The sequence below is a fragment of the Carcharodon carcharias genome, chromosome 21, assembly GCF_017639515.1.
Source record: "Carcharodon carcharias isolate sCarCar2 chromosome 21, sCarCar2.pri, whole genome shotgun sequence".
NCBI classification, from domain to species: domain Eukaryota; kingdom Metazoa; phylum Chordata; class Chondrichthyes; order Lamniformes; family Lamnidae; genus Carcharodon; species Carcharodon carcharias.
Genome location: NC_054487.1, coordinates 25,285,376 through 25,305,062, shown reverse-complemented (window position 1 = coordinate 25,305,062; position 19,687 = coordinate 25,285,376). Strand labels below are relative to the sequence as shown.

Sequence of the window (19,687 nt, the reverse complement as noted above, 5' to 3'; positions counted from 1 at the left end):
GGAAGGATGTGATGGTAACAACAAGGCCATCAATGATAACAGTAACAATGTCATGACTATAGAAATACCTATGAGGGCAAGCAAAATCCTTTTTTAAATAAGTTAAAACAGATTAACTCTTTTGGACCAACAGGAGAAAGTGCAGGTCTAAGAACATATGCCAGTAAATCAAATGCAAAGAACCAGAATTAAAGCAACTATGCAACTGAAATCTGCTATAAAAAATGTCGTGTACTAATTACACATGTCCCATTGGCAAATGAGGAAAATACAAATTTAGAAATATTTTGAGTGCACCAAGAAGGATTGCTATTTATTTCCAGACAGCTGTGAATCAGAACTGCATAAAGGACTATTCAGGCCTACTTCGCTCTCTGGTCCACAGATTTATACTTTTTCTGTAGGTGTTGGAAAGTGATGGTGATGCACCAAAAGCTGTCCTGGCTAGGATCAATTGACACAGCACAGAACTTAATACTTTCTGGATTATTGATATGTCAGGGGGTGCCTTTATCCATAAGGCTGTTAACAGAACTAATACTAAAAGGATAAAAGCAAAAAACTGTGGATGCTGGAAATCCAAAACAAAAACAAAAATACATGGAAAAACTCAGCAGGTCTGACAGCATCTGCGGAGAGGAATATAGTTAACATATCGAGTCCATATGACTCTTCAACAGAACTAAGGAAAAATAGAAAAGAGGTGAAATATAAACTGGTTTAAGGGGGGGTGAGACAGCTAGAGCTGGATAGAGGGCCAGTGATAGGTGGAGATAACCAAAAGATGCCATAGACGAAAGGACAAAGAGGTGTTGACGGTGGTGATATTAGCTAAGAAATGTGCTAATAGGTGACATTAAGGGTAGAAAGCAGGACGAGCAAGGTACAGATAACCCTAGTGGGGGTGTGGGGAAGGGATCGAAATAGGCTAAAAGGATTTAACCAGAGTTGCCTTCTGTTTAAATTCTAGGCGTTTGGAGGGTGGAGGGAAATGCCATGATCAGTCAAGACTTAATAAAGTTTTGCAGCTCTTAAGCAGGCTTTCACATTCCATACCCAATGAGTTTATCTTAAATTTGCTGCTGTTCTGCAATCATTCATCTCTGGAATAAATCTGTTTAATGAAGCACAGTCAACCTCAGCAAAGGCATTTTATAATTAACAGCCTAACAAAGGAAAAAGTGATTACTCCAAGCAAATAAAGCAAGTCTATCCTGCTGTGAGGGTGTTTAGAGTGCCAGATTGGAAAGCTCGGTGCTTTTTTTATCCTTTCTGTTACCGCAGAGTTCCCAGTCTCTGACCTGCTCTTGTAGACACAATATTTATATGGCTGATCCAGTTCAGTTTCTGATCAATGGTAACCCTCAGGATGTTGATAGCAGGGGATTCAGTGATGGAAATGCTAATGTCAAGGGGAGATGGTTGGATTCTCTCTGTTGGAGATGGTCATTGCCTGGCAATTGTGTGGCACGAATGTAACTTGCCATTTATCAACCCAAGCCTAAATGTTGTCCAAGTCTTGCTGCATACAGACACAGACTGCTTCAATTTCTGAGGAGTCATGAATGGTGCTGAACATTATGCAATCACCAGTGAATATCACCACTTCTGACCTTATGATGGAGGGAAGGTCACTGATGAAGCAATTGAAGATGGTTGGGCCTAGGACACTATCCTGGGGAATTCCTGCAAAGATGTCTTGGGACTGAGATGATCAACGTCCAACAACCATAACCGTATCTCTGTTGTGTTTGGTCTGACGACAACCAATGGCGAGATTTCCTTCGGATTCCCATTGACTCCAGTTTTGCTAGGGCTCCTTGGTGCCACACTCAGTCAAATGCTGCCTTGATTTCAAGGACAGTCACTCTCACCTCACCTCTTGAGTTAAGTTTTTTTGTCCATGTTTGGACCAAGACTGTAATGAGGTCAGGAGCTGAGTGGCCCTGGTGGAACCCAAACTTATTGTCAGTGAGCAGGTTATTGCTTGATAGCACTGTCGACGACACCTTCCATCACTTTGCTGATGGTCGAGCGTAGACTGATGGGGCATTAATTGACCAGGTTGAATTTGTCCTGTTTTTTGTGGACAGGACATATCTGGGCAGTTTTCCACATTGCCAGATAGATGCCAGTGTTGTATTTGTAGTGGAACCGCTTGGCTAGAGACACAGCTAGTTCAGGAGCAGAAGCCTTTATTAGTATTGCCAGAATTTTGCCAGGGCCCATAGCCTTTGCAGTATCCAGTGCCTTGAGCTGTTTCTTGATATCATGTGGAGTGAATCAAATAGGTTGAAGACTGGCATCTGTAATGCTGGGGACCTCCAGGGGAGGCTGAGATGGGTCATCCACTTGGTACTTTTGGCTGAAGCTAGTTGCAAATGCTTCAGCCTTGTCTTTTGCACTTATGTGCTGGGCTCCCAATTGTTGTGTAACCTCCTCCTGCAGTTTGTTGTTTAATTGTCCACCATCATTCATGACTGCATGACTATAGAGCTTAGATCTTATCCATTGGCTGTGGAATCACTTAGCTCCTTTAATCGCATGCTGCTTACGTTGCTTGACATGTATGTAGTCTTGTGTTGTAGCTTCACCAGGTTGACACCTTATTTTTTGCCTGGTGCTGCTCCTGGCATGCCCTCGTACACTCTACATTGAACCAGTGTTGATCCCCTGGCTTGATGGTAATGTTAGAGTGGGGAATATGCTGGGCTATGAGGGTACAGATTGTGGTTGTATACAATTCTGCTGCTGCTGATGGCCCACAGTGCCTCATGGTTGCCCAGTTTTGAGTTGCCAGATCTGTTCGAAGTCTGTCCCATTTAACACGGTGGTAGTACCACACAACATAGTGGAGGTTATCCTCAATGTGAGGATAACTCCTACCAATACTGTCATGGACAGATGCATCTGCGGCAGGTAGATTGGTGAGGACGAGGTCAAGTAGATTTTTCTCTCTTAATGGCTCCCTTACCACCTGCCACCGACTCAATCTAGCAACCATGTCCTTTAGGACTCGGCCAGCTCAGTCAGTAATGGTGCTACAGAACCACTCCTGGTGATGGACATTGAACTCCCCCACCCACAGTGGTAAGCTTCTTCCAAGTGGTATTTAATACTGATTCATCGGCTGAGAGGTGGGCAGTAGGTGATAATCAGCAGGAAGCACCTGAAAGCAGATGTTCTTTGACTAAAAAAACCGTAATGATGTTTGTGATAATAGAGGAATGCTGGAGTAGCTTGAGCAAGATTAGATCATTAATGTAATAATACGAAGTAAAGAGATACATCTAAGCTTTTTGTCTTGTACACATCAGGACACTTAGCAAGAATATTAATATAAGGGGTAAACAACAACTTATACTGTATGTGAAGAGAGTGCTGATTGGTTGGCAAATGGACTCTGGTAGAGGCGTTGCTGTGGAGAATGCACTAGTGATGGTGGCTGACAGTTAATTATCAAGCATTGTTTGAAATTTAAACCAGATAGCTTGACCCTGATTGACCAAGACATTTCTCTGAGGAAGGAATCAGTGAATGGCTATCACTTATTTTGTTTAGCTGAAACAGGTGCAATGTGTGTACATGTTCTTTCTGTCTGCAAAGAACAGGGCCCTGTGTACTAATATATGTAGCTTCCAGTAGTGCCCTGCTCTTTGCAGACAGAAAGAACTTGTACACACATTGCACCTGTTTCAGCTAAACAAAATAAGTGACAGCTATTCACTGATTCATTCCTCAGGCAATGCCATGACCAATCAGGGTCAAGCTGCCTGGTTTAAATTTCAAACAATGCATGGCCGTTAACTGTCGGTTGCCATCACTGGTGCATTCGTCATGGCAATGCCTCGACCAATCAGAGTCCACTTGCCAACCAATCAGCACTTTCTTCATACACAAATAAATTGTTGTTTTCCCCTTATATTGGTATTCTTCAAAAGTGTGCTGATGAGTGTAAGATGAAAAGCTTAGACGTGTCTCTTTTTTTCTGCAATACTTGAGCTCTGTACTACGATATGACTAATTGGATGTAAGCATGAATATAGCTGGGATTGCAACCAAGTGTTTGAATGGATGTATGATAAGAGGAGCTTCATAAATGAAACATCTATTTTCTGATAAGGTAACTCTGCCCACTCTGTATGTGGAATAACAAATAAATAAATATTTTGAATTAAACTTTCTGGGCAGAATTTTCCCTCTTTGATATTTTTTTGTCGTTGGAAACAAATGCGGGACCACAATGGTGTCAGCTAGCCACATGACATTGCAATTTTACAGAAGGTGGCCAATTAAGAAGCTGCCTCCACATTCATCGTCCAATTAAAGTTGACATGTGGGTTCCAAAGGCCTAATCATGGGGCTGCAATGTCTGGATGGTTGACAGCTCCAATGAGAGAAGTGAGTACTGCTGAAGTATGTAGGAGATCGCCAGGGCACCTCAAAATGGAGGTGCTCTCTGCAACATTCTGAAAATATAAAAATCATTTAGGGCCACAGCCGTCAGGCTATTAGTATATTTGGCTGTGAGGTCTATAGCCCTATAGATGATCAAGAAGAACTAAAGAAAACAAACAACCATACTTTGAAGCAATGTTAAGTCTTTCAGTTAACCTTGCCTAATTAAGATACTTGCCAGAATGCAGAAGTTATTTAGTATGTAGAATCATATGTAAGACTTTTCTCAGTCCCAACAAATTTCAGAGTTCTGACCCGAGAATTACAGAAATAATGAGATTACACTCAAAAGCTGAAAATTCAGTTAACCACAAAAGTTATTACTATTCTTGTGCAATGCAATACTTAATCAAGTGATAGACTGTACAGAAATTTGAAGCTTCAAGGAGCTTATATCTACAAGTCACCTGTGAATGACCAGTTTGATGTTGATTGTAGTCTTCGGGGTTTGACCACCTTGCCTCTCCCTTTCACATGGATGAAGGGGCCATGGCTGAGGTGTTAAATGAATCTTGTCAGGACAACTTTGTATCCATCTTTACCAAGGAGGTAGATGCTACCCAGGCCCTGGTGACAGGCAAGGAAAGTCTGTCACTAGAAGGGTTCAAAACTGATAAGGAGGAAGTGTTGAATAGACTGTCAGTACTTAAAATTGACAAGGCACTGGGATCGGATGAGATGCATCCAAGAATTGTGTCCCGGTGCAGACATGATGAGCCGAATGGCCTCTTTCTGTGCTGTTAAGATTCTGCGATTCTCTCTTTTGACTGCATTAGCCACATTCAAAAGTTACTTTATTTTATACAGTTAAAATTCCCATCAGCATGTGCTATGTTGATGGTGGATCCTCGCCTTCCAATGTTTATTGGCTGAACTCAGTTCAGGTTGATTAAGTGGGCAGTTTTCCAGATGTGAAATCTTAGTTCTTTGTTTGTTGAGTAGTAATTAGTTGTGTTTATCAATTCTTGAGAACACTGACTGACACACATCTTTTTCCAGATCTTAAAGGTCTGTTTTGCAGCCTTTTTAATAACTCTTCTTTAACCTCTCTTGATAACTCTGTCTGACTTCCAGATGTGAAACCTTCTTCACAAAACATCCCACTGTCCCACAAATTTAAGGAAAACAAGCTGCTTCCCCACTAGCCCCATTCTCAATGTGCAAAGCTTGATGGATATTCTTAGTCAAGCTTAAGGATTACTCTCTTGCACATAGTAAAGCACTTTATATTTCAATAGTCTATAAGAAATGAGAACAGTTGGATTGGAGATACATAATGAACAGCTTTGAGCATAAATTACTGATAACTGGCAAATATGAACATTGAAGACTCTGAAAGTAGGTTTGAAGATTGAGGATGTTATTCAATGGAGTCATGGAACCAACTAAGGGAAACCAAAAAAGGAAAGCAGTCCTTAGCATGTTTTATGTGCAAAAGCTGTATATAAGGCCATGGAAGGTGTAATGCACCTTAAAGACAGGCTTTTACTCCATAGTTTTAGACAAAGAGCTCAGGTTATTATTGGACATTTTGTATTAAGAAGAGCTTTTATGGAATAATAAAGTCCTATCAATATAACACCTAGGGTCATCCTGCAAAAGGGTATAAAAGCAGTTGTGAAAAGATAGTTGACACTCAAGTCGGAATGGTGTAATCTGGCAAACATCTCAAAGACCTACAATCAATATTATCACTCACTGTTATTTGAGGGTGGTTGTACATACAATCTCTTGTAACGTTATTGTTGTAATGACTTGATGTACTGGACAGGTTTCAACAAGAGACAGTCAACTTTATTACAGAGAGCTTTTCACTTGCTACATGCTTGAACCAGGTCCTTGATAATAAAGCCCCCACCCCCCCGTCCCACATTACCCATGCTTAGGGCTCATTGGTTGGAGCCTCCAAGAACAATCATGTGATCCCAATAGGTAATAGGAGAGTCTACATCTTCAGTTATTACATTTCCTCCACCTTTAATTTTTTTTTACAGTTTCTATTTACAGAGATTATTTGAATATCCAACATCATATCCATATATACAACACTGGTGATTAAAGATTAAGTCTCTGAGGTGGTTTCCTTATTCGGTTAGAGATGCGTTGATCCACAGAGTCGACATGATCAGGAACTGCAGCACCAGATACATCATTAGAAAGTGGCAGCTCAGGGTTTGGCAATTCTACAGAAACATCGGGCAAGTTTATTGTAGGTCGATCTGTCACCTCAGGGATTAATGTTTCAATGTTAATCGCAGGCGGTATATTTGGTTGTTGGAATGTCTCTCTATTCCTAAGATGATCCGCATGATTTTGAGCAATTTGGTCTTCCACTTCCACCTGGAAGGACAAAGGATCTAGTTGGGAATAGCCCTTCTTGGCTGTGGAGAGCGTTCTGGAGACATAGCCAATTGGCTTTTCTGATCCATCTTCCATTCTATGTGGCAACACAGCTCTCACAGCATAAGGAGACGGATCACATATTAATATTAATACCAATTCTTTCGATGGACTGTAGTGTACCAATAAACACTATGAATGTGATAGCTTTTTAACTTACACAAAGGCTTCTTCCCGTTGTGAATTCCATGACCAATGATGATTCTTTTGTAACAAATGGTTCTAACACTGTTAACAAATTTGGCAAGAAGTAGTTATAATAGTTGTTCATACCCAGGAAAGACTTGAGTTTGGTTACACTGGACAGAGAGGGTGCCTCCTTGATTGCCAGAACTTTCTCTTCTACCGGATGCAAACCCATGACATCCACCCAAGTAAGTAACTTCTGGCACTTGAAATGTACATTTCTCTTTCTTTAATCATACACCGACTTCTAATAATCTTCTTAGGACTTCTTCCAGGTTGGCCAAGTGTTCGGTTTCAGTTGACCCTGTGATCAGAACATCATTTAGGTATACTACCATTTGGGGAAATCCTTGCAAAAGACTCTCCATTATCCTTTGGAAGATTGCACATGCATACGATACTCCAAAGGGTAGGCGAGTATATTGATACAGACCCTTGTGCATGTTGATGGTAACGTGCCCTCTAGACGTGCTATCCAGCTGTAGCTGTTGGTAAGCATGGCTCATGTCCAGCTTTGTATAGGATTTGCCTCCAGCTAGCTTTGCGTACAAGTTGTCTATCCTCAGGATAGGATATTTATCTAGTTTGGCTGCCTTGTTCATGGTCAATTTAGAGTCCCCACAAATGCATATAGTTTGGTCAGGTTTCACCACTGGGACGTTGGGCGCTGCCCATTCTGAAAATTGGACTGGTTGGACGAAGCCTAGCTTCTCTAAGTGGCACAATTCTGCACCCAGCTTCTCCTTTAGGGCATAAGGCACAGGTCTGGCCTTAAAGAAATGGAGTGTTGCCTGAGAATCCATATATATTTTTGCTTGCAAGCCTTTTAACTTCTCTAATTCATCACAAAGCACACTGTTGTATTTCCTTAGTGTTCAGGAACTCCTCCTGTTCTCAAGTGGAATATTTCAGACTGGTTAAGCTTGATTTTCTGTAACCAGTCTTGGCCCAGAAGACTAGGTCCTTTACCTGTCACTGTGATCACTGGAAGCTGGGCTGTCTGTTGCTTATAAGACACAGGCACTGTGGCAATGCCCTTTACCTGTATGGATTCTCCAGCAATAAAAGCAAAAAAACTGTGGATGCTGGAAATCCAAAACAAAAACAAAAATAAAAATACCTGGAAAAACTCAGCAGGTCTGACAGCATCTGTGGAGAGGAACACAGTTAACGTTTCGAGTCCGTATGACTCTTCAACAGAACTAAGGAAAAATAGAAGAAAGATGAAAAATAAGCTGATTTAAGGGGGGTGGGACAGCTAGAGCTGGATAGAGGGCCAGTGTTAGGTGGAGATAACCGGAAGATGTCATAGATGAAATGACAAAGAGGTGTTGATCATGGTGATATTAGCTAAGCAATGTGCTAATAGTTAACATTAAGGGTAGAAAGCAGGACAAGCAAGGTACAGAGAGCCCTAGTGGGGATGGGGTGGGGGGAAGGAATTGAAATAGGCTAAAAGGTAGAGATAAAACAATGGATGGAAATACATTTAAAAATAATGGAAATAGGTGGGAAAAGAAAAATCTATATAAATTATTGGAAAAAGGGGGGATCGGAAAGGGGGATGGAAGAGAGAGTTCATGATCTAATGTTATTGAACTCAATATTTAGTCCGGAAGGCTGTAAAGTGCCTAGTCGGAAGATGAGGTGCTGTTCCTTCAATTTGTGTTGAGCTTCACTGGAATATTGTAGCAGGCCAAGGACGGACATGTGGACATAAGAGCAGGGTGGTGTGTTGAAATGGCAAGCGACAGGGAGGTCTGGGTCATGCTTGCAGACAGACCGAAGGTGTTCCGCAAAGCGGTCACCTAGTCTGTGTTTGGTCTCTCCAACGTAGAGGAAACTGCATTGGGAGCAGCGAATGCAGTAGACTAAATTGAGGGAAGTGCAAGTGAAATGCAGCTTCACCGGAAAGGAGTGTTTGGGCCCTTGGATGGTGAGGAGGGGGGAAGTAAAGGGGCAGGTGTTGCACCTTCTATGGTTGCATGGGAAGGTGCTGTGGAAGGGGGTTGAGGTGTAGGGGATGATGGAGGAGTGGACCAGGGTGTCCCGGAGGGAACGATCCCTGCGGAATGCTGCCAGCGGGGGGTGAAGGGATTCTCCAGTGTATGTCTTCAATTGTGCAGTTGTCCAGATTCAGTGGCTGGGTACCTTCATTTAGGTATTTAAATGTGTGCTCTCTCAACACTGTGGTTGAGGCTCCCATATCTCCCTCCATTATTATTGGCTTCCCATTCACTTGGATTATGACAGTAATAGATTCAATTTTTACAGCTGTGCCGTTGTACAAGGCATAGATGTCGGTATCGGCAGCTTCAGGTTCTTTTGTATTATTCAATTCAATCATATTGATTTGCTGCTTTATGGGCAATTTCAATTTCACTCTGCATTGCTTTATTACATGACCTTTCTTACTGTGGTAATGGCATTCTGCCTCTTTGAATGTTCAGATGTCTGGTGTGTGGTCATCTCCACATCTATAACAGATTAACCTTGGAGTCACTGCTGAAATGTTTCTACTAGGCCTTCTCATTTTTCTAACAGCGGACATTGCCTCTTGCTTCGCTGCTGTGTCTCTGGTTTTTGAGCCACACCCAGCAGTAGGTTCCCACCCCACTTGAAGAACAGTACCATGTTGTACATGTTGTAAAGTCAGTGAGTCTCTCGCAGCACTTTTCATGGCTAGTGCTATTTCCATGGCACGTTTCAAATCGATGTCGACTTCTGCAAGTAAACGGCACTGAATGGTGTCGCCATAAACTCCACAAACTAATCGGTCCCACAGCATATCATTGAGTGTGTCTCTGAAGTTACAGTGTCCTGTCAACTGCTCCAACTTGGTTATATAGGATGGACTCTCCCAGGGTCCTTACTCTGGAATTAAACTTAAACCATTATTATGGATGGCTTCAGCTGGTAATGTGTTTTCATGAGGTCCACTAATTCATTAAAGGGCTTAGAATTGGGCGTGTTTGGGGCTGTCAGGCTGAGGATGAGATTGTATGTCTTGCTATCACATACACTCAACAGGACTGCTTTCTGCTTTTCCTCTGCGTTAATTTAATTCACTTTGAAATAGAAACCAAGGTACTCTACATATTGGCTGCAGTCTTCCATAGTTGCATCATAAGAATCGATTCTGCTGAAGAGTAGCATGACTGGTGAGCATTCTTTTCCTTTTTCTTAAGATTCGATGTACTCATGTTAACAAGGCGAGGTGCAGCATCGGAGCTATTTTACCCCCGTCACCAAATGTAATGACTTGACATACCGGACATGTTTCAACAAGAAACAATTAACATTATTACTGAGAGCTTTTCAGGTGCTACATGCTTGAACCAGGTCCTCACAAGAAAGCCCCCTCCCCCGATTACCTATGCTTAGGGTTCATTGGTTGGAACTTCCAAGAACATGACACCCCCCTCCCCCCACATAGAAAGTAGGAGAGGCTATACCTTTAGTTGCTACAATTGTGCAGTGGCATTGCATGAATTGTAGTTTTGAATATGTTTTTAGTTTTAAAAAATCTTTAAATGGCACTTGGGTGTTACTGTCATGCCTCAGAAATGTTGGGTTAAAGAATCTTAAATCTGCAAGGCACAGGTGGAGCCCACTTTATTTTTTCTATTTGAGGCCCTCAGGGTGGATGTCTCTGTGGTGGTACCAATGTGTTCAAGAGTGCTTATGTGATCGGCCAGCAGTCTGTTCATCCTTGGTAACAACTGAGATCATTTGCAACCCCCTAAGTATTGGTAAAGGGTATGTTGCAAATAGCTTGCACTTATTAAAGCCGCTAAGGTGCCGTGCAGCTAAGTTTAGATGTGTCTGTTGCATGTGATTTACCGAGATGGTTGTCTAGCTTCTTTGATTTTAAAAGACTGAATTGAGAATCATTTCCTATAAGTATATTGCACAGGTTAAGTTCTCTCACATGCACATTATGATAACTCAAGATATTTAAAATTAATGTACCCAGTTTTAATAAATTCTACTCATACTCAGACCTCCCTGTCACTTGCCATTTCAACACTCCACCCTGCTCTCATGCCCACATGTCCTTCCTTGGCCTGCTGCAATGTTCCAGTGAAGCTCAACTCAAACTGGAGGAACAGCACCTCATCTTCCGACTAGGCACTTTACAGCCTTCCGGACTGAATATTGAGTTCAACAACTTTAGATCATGAACTGTCTCCTCCATCCTTACTCCCTTTCCGATCCCCCTTTTTTCCAATAATTTATATAGATTTTTCTTTTCCCACCTATTTCCATTATTTTTAAATGTATTTCCTTCCATTGTTTTATCTCTACCTTTTAGCCTATTTCGATCCCTTCTTCCCACCCCACCCCCACTAGCGCTATCTGTACCTTGAAAAAACTCAGCAGGTCTGGCAGCATCGGCGGAGAAGAAAAGAGTTGACGTTTCGAGTCCTCATGACCCTTCAACAGAACTGAATGAATATTAGGAGAGGGGAGAAATATAAGCTGGTTTAAGGTGGGGGTGGGGTGGGGAGAGAAGTGGGGGCGTGGTGTGGTTGTAGGGACAAGCAAGCAGTGATAGGAGCAGATAATCAAAAGATGTCACAGACAACAGAACAAAAGAACACAGGTGTTGAAGGTGGTGATATTATCTAAACGAATGTGCTAATTAAGAATGGATGGTAGGGCACTCAAGGTACAGCTTTAGTGGGGGTGGGGTGGAAAGATTAGCAGCGCATAAAAGATTTAAAAATAATGGAAATAGGTGGGAAAAGAAAAATCTATATAAATTATTGGAAAAAACAAAAGGAAGGGGGAAGAAACGGAAAGGGGGTGGGGATGGAGGAGGGAGTTCAAGAACTAAAGTTTTGAATTCAATATTCAGTCTGGAAGGCTGTAAAGTGCCTAGTCGGAAGATGAGGTGCTGCTCCTCCAGTTTGCATTGGGCTTCACTGGAACAATGCAGCAGGCCAAGGACAGACATGTGGGCAAGAGAGCAGGGTGGAGTGTTAAAATGGCAAGTGACAGGGAGGTTTGGGTCATTCTTGCGGACAGATCGCAGGTGTTCTGCAAAGCGGTCGCCCAGTTTACGTTTGGTCTCTCCAATGTAGAGGAGACCACATTGGGAGCAACGAATGCAGTAGAATAAGTTGGGGGAAATACAAGTGAAATGCTGCTTCACTTGAAAGGAGTGTTTGGGCCCTTGGACAGTGAGGAGAGAGGAAGTGAAGGGGCAGGTGTTGCATCTTTTGTGTGGGCATGGGGAGGTGCCATAGGTGGGGGTTGAGGAGTAGGGGGTGATGGAGGAGTGGACCAGGGTGTCCCGGAGGGAACGATCCCTACGGAATGCTGCCGGGGGGGGATGAAGGGAAGATGTGTTTGGTGGTGGCATCATGCTGGAGTTGGCGGAAATGGCGGAGGATGATCCTTTGAATGCGGAGGCTGGTGGGGTGATAAATGAGGACAAGGGGGACCCTATCATGTTTTTGGGAGGGAGGAGAAGGCGTGAGGGCGGATGCACGGGAGATGGGCCGGACACGGTTGAGGGCCCTGTCAACAACTGTGGGTGGAAAACCTCGGTTAAGGAAGAAGGAGGACATATCAGAGGAACTGTTTTTGAAGGTAGCATCATCAGAACAGATGCGATGGAGGGTGTTTTGGATTTCCAGCATCCGCAGTTTTTTGTTGTTATCTGTACCTTGCTCGTCCTGCTTTCTACCCTTAATGGCAACTATTAGCACATTTCTTAGATAATATCACCACCGTCAACACCTCTTTGTCCTTTTGAGTATGAAATCTTTTAGCAATCTCCACCGATAACTGGTCCTCTATCCAGCTCTAGCTGTCCAACCAACCCCCCTTAAACCAGCTCATATTTTTCCTTAGTTCTGTTGAAGAGTCATACGGACTCGAAACGTTAACTGTGCTCCTCTCCGCAGATGCTCTCAGACCTGCTGAGTTTTCCAGGTGGTTCAGTTTTTGTTTTTGTTTGTGTTGGTGCCATCCTGTCAGTTTGCATTTAACCAAAGGGCGACCTAAGGATGCGTAAGATCTGATGCCTTTTCCCGATATCCAGAATGTTACTGCGGATCGATGTGTGGAACTGGATGGGAAGTGAGTAGTTCCTGGGCGGACAGCTTTACACACGGAACCGGTATCCATGTGAACAAACGGAAGCTTCATTTCAGGCCACGGGGGGGAGGATCAAAGCGAATTTGGAGCCAGCAGCATGGCAAAGCTGCTGAAAACTCTCCGCAATCACTGGAAGAAAACAGCGGCTGGGGTTTGCGGACTGAGCTGGGGAGCGAACTGGCTGCACAGGCGATACCGGTATTGTGGCAGCAGCAATAGAGAGATTTAGAAATGACCCTTTAACCGGGGCAGCAGCAGTACAGAGATTTAGAAATGACCCTTTAACCGGGGCAGCAGCAGTACAGAGAGTTAGAAATGACCCTTTAACTTGGACACCAGTGATGCAGAGAGTTAGAAATGACCCTTTAACTGGTGCCGGGGTGATACAGAGCGTTAGAATTGACCCTTTAATCAGGGCAGCTGTGATACACAGTTAGAAATGACCCTTTTACTGGGCAGCTGTGATACAGAGAGTTAGAAATGACCCTTTAACCGGGGCAGCAATAGAGAGAGTTAGAAATGACCCTTTTACTGGGCAGCTGTGATACAGAGAGTTGGAAATGACCCTTTACTCGGGGCAGCAATAGAGAGAGTTAGAAATGACCCTTTAACTGGGGCAGCAGTGATTCAGAGAGTTAGAAATGACCCTATAACTGCAGCAGCAGCAATAGAGAGTTAGAAATGACCCTATAACTGCAGCAGCAGCAATAGAGCGTTAGAAATGACCCTTTAACTAGGGCACCAGTGACGCAGATAGTTAGAAATTACCCTTTAAATGGGGCAGCAGTGATACAGAGAGTTAGAAATGACCCTTTAACCAGGAAAGCTCGGATACAGAGTTAGAAATGACCCTTTAAATGGGGCAGCTCTGACACCGAGAGTTAGAAATGACCCTTTAACCGGGGCAGCTGTGATATGGAGATTTAGAAATGACCCTTTATCAGGGGCAGCAATAGAGAGAGTTAGAAATGACCCGTTATTGGGGCAGCTATGACACAGAGAATTAGAAATGACCCTTTAACTGGGGCAGCAGCAATAGAGAGAGTTAGAAATGACCCTTTAACTGGGGCAGCAGTGATAAGGAGAGTTATAAATGACCCTTTAACCAGGGCAGCTGTAATACGGAGAGTTAGAAATGACCGTTTAACCGGGGCAGCTGTGATACAGAGAATTAGAAATGACCCATTAACTGGAGCAGCTGTGATACAGAGAGTTAGAAATGACCCTTTAACTGGGGCAGCTGTGATACAGAGAATTAGAAATGACCCTTTTACCGGGGCAGCTCTGACACCGAGATTTAGAAATGACCATTTAACCCGGGCAGCAGCAATATAGAGAGTTAGAAATGACGCTTTAAAATGGGGCAGCTGTGATATGGAGATTTAGAAATGACCCTTTAGCAGGGGCAGCAACAGAGAGAGTTAGAAATGACCCTTTAACTGGGGCACCAGTGATGCATAGAGTTAAAAATGACCCTTTATGTGGGGTAGCAGCAACAGAGAGAGTTAGAGATGACACTTTAACCAGGGCAGCAATAGAGAGAGTTAGAAATGTCCCTTTAACCGGGGCAGCAATAGAGAGTTACAAATGACACTTTAACCGGGGCAGCTGTGATATAGAGAGTTAGAAATGACTCTTTAACTGCGTCAGCTGTGATCCAGAGTTCAAAATGACCCTTTAAACGGGGCAGCTGTGATACAGAGAGTTAGAAATGACCTGTTATTGGGGCAGCTATGATACAGAGAATTGGAAATGACCCTTTAACCGGCGCAGCTGTGATACAGAGAGTTAGAAATGAGCCTTTAACTGGGGCAGCAATACAGAGAGTTAGAAATGACTCTTTAACTGGGGCAGCAATAGAGAGATTTAGAAATGACCCTTTAACCCAGGCAGCTGTGATACAGAGAGTTAGAAATGACCCGTTATTGGGGCAGCTGCAATAGAGAGAGTTAGAAATGACCCTTTAACTGGGGCAGCAGCAATAGAGAGAGTTAGAAATGACCCTTTAAATGGGGCAGCACCGATACGGAGAGTTATAAATGACCCTTTAACCAGGGCAGCTGTGATACAGAGAGTTAATAATGACCCTTTAACCGGGGCAGCAATAGAGAGAGTTAGAAATGACCCGTTAACTGGGGCAGCAATAGAGAGATTTAGAAATGACCCTTTAACCCGGGCAGCAGCAGTACAGAGAGTTAGAAATGACCCTTTAACTCAGACACCAGTGATGCAGAGAGTTAGAAATGACTCCTTAACCCATTGATGAAATGATACAGAGAGTTCGAAATGATCCTTTAACCGTGGCTGCAATAGAGAGTTAGAAATGACCCTTTAACTGGTGCCGGTGTGATACAGAGCGTTAGAATTGACCCTTTAACCAGGGCAGCTGTGATACACAGTTAGAAATGTCCCTTTTACTGGGCAGCTGTGATACAAAGAGATAGAAATGACCCTTTAACCGGGGCAGCAACAGAGAGAGTTAGAAATAACTCTTTACTCGGTGCCGCAATAGAGAGAGTTGGAAATGACCCTTTAAGTGGGGCACCAGTGATGCATAGAGTTGGAAATGACCCTTTAACTGGGGCACCAGTGATGCATAGGGTTAGAAATGACCCTTTAACCAGGGCAGCACTGGCACAGAGAGTTGGAAATGACTCTTTAAACGGGGCAGCAAGAGAGAGATTTAGAAATGACCCTTTATGTGGGGCAGCAGCAATAGAGAGAGTTAGAAATGCCCCTTTAACCGGGGCAGCTGTGATATAGAGAGTTAGAAGTGACCCTTTAACTGCGTCAGCTGTGATACGGAGTTCAAAATGACCCTTTAAACGGGGCAGCTGTGATACAGAGAGTTAGAAACGACCATTTAACCGGGGCAGCTGTGATACAGAGTTAGAAATGACCCGTTATTGGGGCAGCTGCAATAGAGATAGTTAGAAATGACCCTTTAACTGGGGCAGCAGTGACACAGAGTTAGAAATGACCCTTTAACTGGGGCAGCAGCAATAGAGAGGGTTAGAAATGACCCTTTATCAGGGGCAGCAATAGAGAGATTTAGAAATCACCCTTTAACCGGGGCAGCAATTGCGAGAGTTAGAAATTTCTCTTTAACTGGGGCAGCAGTGACACAGAGAGTTAGAAATGACCCTTTAATTGGGAGAGCAGCAATGCAGAGAGTTAGAAATGACTCTTTAACTAGGGCACCAGTGATGCAGAGAGTTAGAAATGACCCTTTAATCGGGGCAGCTGTGATACAGAGTTAGAAATGACTCTTTAACCCGGGCAGCAGCAATATAGAGAGTTAGAAATGACCCTTTAAAATGGGGCAGCTGAGATATGGAGATTTAGAAATGACCCTTAATCAGGGGCAGCAACAGAAAGATTTAGAAATGACCCTTTAACCAGGGCAGCTGTGGTATAGAGAGTTAGAAATGACCCTTTAACAGGGGCAGCAATAGCAATAGTTAGAAATGACTCTTTAACCGGGGCAGCAGTGACACAGAAAGTCAGAAATTACCCTTTAACTGGGGCAGCTGCAATAGTGTTAGAAATAACCCATTAACCGGGGCAGCAATAGAGAGAGTTAGAAATGACCCTTTAACTGGGGCAGCTGTGATATACAGAGTTAGAAATGACCCTTTAACTGAGGCAGCTGCAATAGAGTTAGAAATGACCCGTTAACCGGGGCAGCAGTGATACAGAAAGTTAGAAATGACCCTTTAACTGGGGCAGCTGTGATACAGAGAATTAGAAATGACCCTTTTACCGCGGCAGCTCTGACACCGAGATTTAGAAATGACCATTTAACCCGGGCAGCAGCAATATAGAGAGTTAGAAATGACGCTTTAAAATGGGGCAGCTGTGATATGGAGATTTAGAAATGACCCTTTAGCAGGGGCAGCAACAGAGAGAGTTAGAAATGACCCTTTAACTGGGGCACCAGTGATGCATAGAGTTAAAAATGACCCTTTATGTGGGGTAGCAGCAATAGAGAGAGTTAGAGATGACACTTTAACCAGGGCAGCAATAGAGAGTTAGAAATGTCCCTTTAACCGGGGCAGCAATAGAGAGTTACAAATGACACTTTAACCGGGGCAGCTGTGATACAGAGAGTTAGAAATGACCCTTTAACTGCGTCAGCTGTGATCCGGAGTTCAAAATGACCCTTTAAACGGGGCAGCTGTGATACAGAGAGTTAGAAATGACCCGTTATTGGGGCAGCTATGATACAGAGAATTGGAAATGACCCTTTAACCGGCGCAGCTGTGATACAGAGAGTTAGAAATGAGCCTTTAACTGGGGCAGCAATACAGAGAGTTAGAAATGACTCTTTAACTGGGGCAGCAATAGAGAGATTTAGAAATGACCCTTTAACCCAGGCAGCTGTGATACAGAGAGTTAGAAATGACCCGTTATTGGGGCAGCTGCAATAGAGAGAGTTAGAAATGACCCTTTAACTGGGGCAGCAGCAATAGAGAGAGTTAGAAATGACCCTTTAAATGGGGCAGCACCGATACGGAGAGTTATAAATGACCCTTTATCAAGGGCAGCAATAGAGAGATTTAGAAATCACCCTTTAACCGGGGCAGCAATAGCGAGAGTTAGAAATTACTCTTTAACTGGGGCAGCTGTGATACAGAGAATTAGAAATGACTCTTTTACCGGGGCAGCTCTGACACCGAGATTTAGAAATGACCATTTAACCCGGGCAGCAGCAATATAGAGAGTTAGAAATGACGCTTTAAAATGGGGCAGCTGTGATATGGAGATTTAGAAATGACCCTTTATCAAGGGCAGCAATAGAGAGAGTTAGAAATGACCCTTTAACTGGGGCACCAGTGATGCATAGAGTTAGAAATGATTCTTTAACCGTGGCAGCACTGGCACAGAGAGTTGGAAATGACTCTTTAAACGGGGCGGCAAGAGAGAGATTTAGAAATGACCCTTTATGTGGGGCAGCAATAGAGAGTTAGAATGACCCTTTATTTGTGTCAGCTGTGATACTGTGTTCAAAATGACCCTTTAAACGGGGCAGCTGTGATACAGAGAGTTAGAAATGACCCTTTAACTGGGGCAGCTATAGAGAGATTTAGAAATGACCCTTTAACCCGGGCAGCTGTGATACAGAGAGTTAGAAATGACCCGTTATTGGGGCAGCTGCAATAGAGAGAGTTAGAAATGACCCTTTAAATGGGGCAGCACTGATACGGAGAGTTATAAATGACCCTTTATCAGGGGCAGCAATAGAGAGATTTAGAAATCACCTTTAACCGGGGCAGCAATAGTGAGAGTTAGAAATGACCCTTTAACAGGGGCAGCTGTGATACAGAGAATTAGAAATGACCCTTTAACTAGGGCACCAGTGATGCAGAGAGTTAAAAATGACACTGTAACCTGCGCAGCTGTGATACAGAGAATTAGAAATGACCTTTTAACTGGGGCAGCTGTGATACAGAGAGTTAGAAATGACCCGTTATTGGGGCAGCTGCAATAGAGAGAGTTAGAAATGACCCTTTAAATGGGGCAGCACTGATACGGAGAGTTATAAATGACCCTTTATCAGGGGCAGCAATAGAGAGATTTAGAAATCACCTTTAACCGGGGCAGCAATAGTGAGAGTTAGAAATGACCCTTTAACTGGGGCAGCTGTGATACAGAGAATTAGAAATGACCCTTTAACTAGGGCACCAGTGATGCAGAGAGTTAAAAATGACACTGTAACCTGCGCAGCTGTGATACAGAGAATTAGAAATGACCTTTTAACTGGGGCAGCTGTGATACAGAGAGTTAGAAATGACCCGTTATTGGGGCAGCTATGATACAGAGAATTGGAAATGACCCTTTAACCGGCGCAGCTGTGATACAGAGAGTTAGAAATGAGACTTTAACTGGGGCAGCAATAGAGAGTTAGAAATGACTCTTTAACTGGGGCACCAGTGATGCAGAGAGTTAGAAATGACCCTTTAATCGGGAGAGCAGCAATGCAGAGAGTTAGAAATGACCCTTTAACTAGGGCACCAGTGATGCAGAAAGTTAGAAATGACCCTTTAATCGGGTCAGCTGTGATACAGAGTTAGAAATGACTCTTTAACCCGGGCAGCAGCAATATAGAGAATTAGAAATGACCCTTTAAAATGGGGCAGCTGAGATATGGAGAATTAGAAATGACCCTTTTACCGGGGCAGCTCTGACACCGAGTTTTAGAAATGACCATTTAACCCGGGCAGCAGCAATATAGAGAGTTAGAAATGACGCTTTAAAATGGGGCAGCTGTGATATGGAGATTTAGAAATAACCCTTTAGCAGGGGCAGCAACAGAGAGAGTTAGAAATGACCCTTTAACTGGGGCACCAGTGATGCATAGAGTTAAAAATGACCCTTTATGTGGGGTAGCAGCAATAGAGAGAGTTAGAGATGACACTTTAACCAGGGCAGCAATAGAGAGAGTTAGAAATGACCCTTTAACTGGGGCAGCTGTGATATACAGAGTTAGAAATGAGCCTTTAACTGAGGCAGCTGCAATAGAGTTAGAAATGAC

At 43.3% G+C, this 19,687-nt stretch overlaps 1 protein-coding gene across 2 annotated transcripts in view; it reads left to right on the top strand.

The window, feature by feature from the left end:
• The first annotated feature begins 13,183 nt into the window (after window positions 1-13,183).
• Window positions 13,184-19,687, top strand: part of agk (acylglycerol kinase) — a 118,645-nt gene continuing 112,141 nt past the window's right edge. For both annotated transcript variants that reach the window (XM_041216390.1, XM_041216389.1), the window contains exon 1: window positions 13,184-13,350. In XM_041216390.1, the coding sequence (XP_041072324.1) occupies window positions 13,250-13,350 (101 nt within the window). In that variant the 5' untranslated portion in view covers window positions 13,184-13,249. The remainder of the gene's footprint in view (window positions 13,351-19,687) is intronic.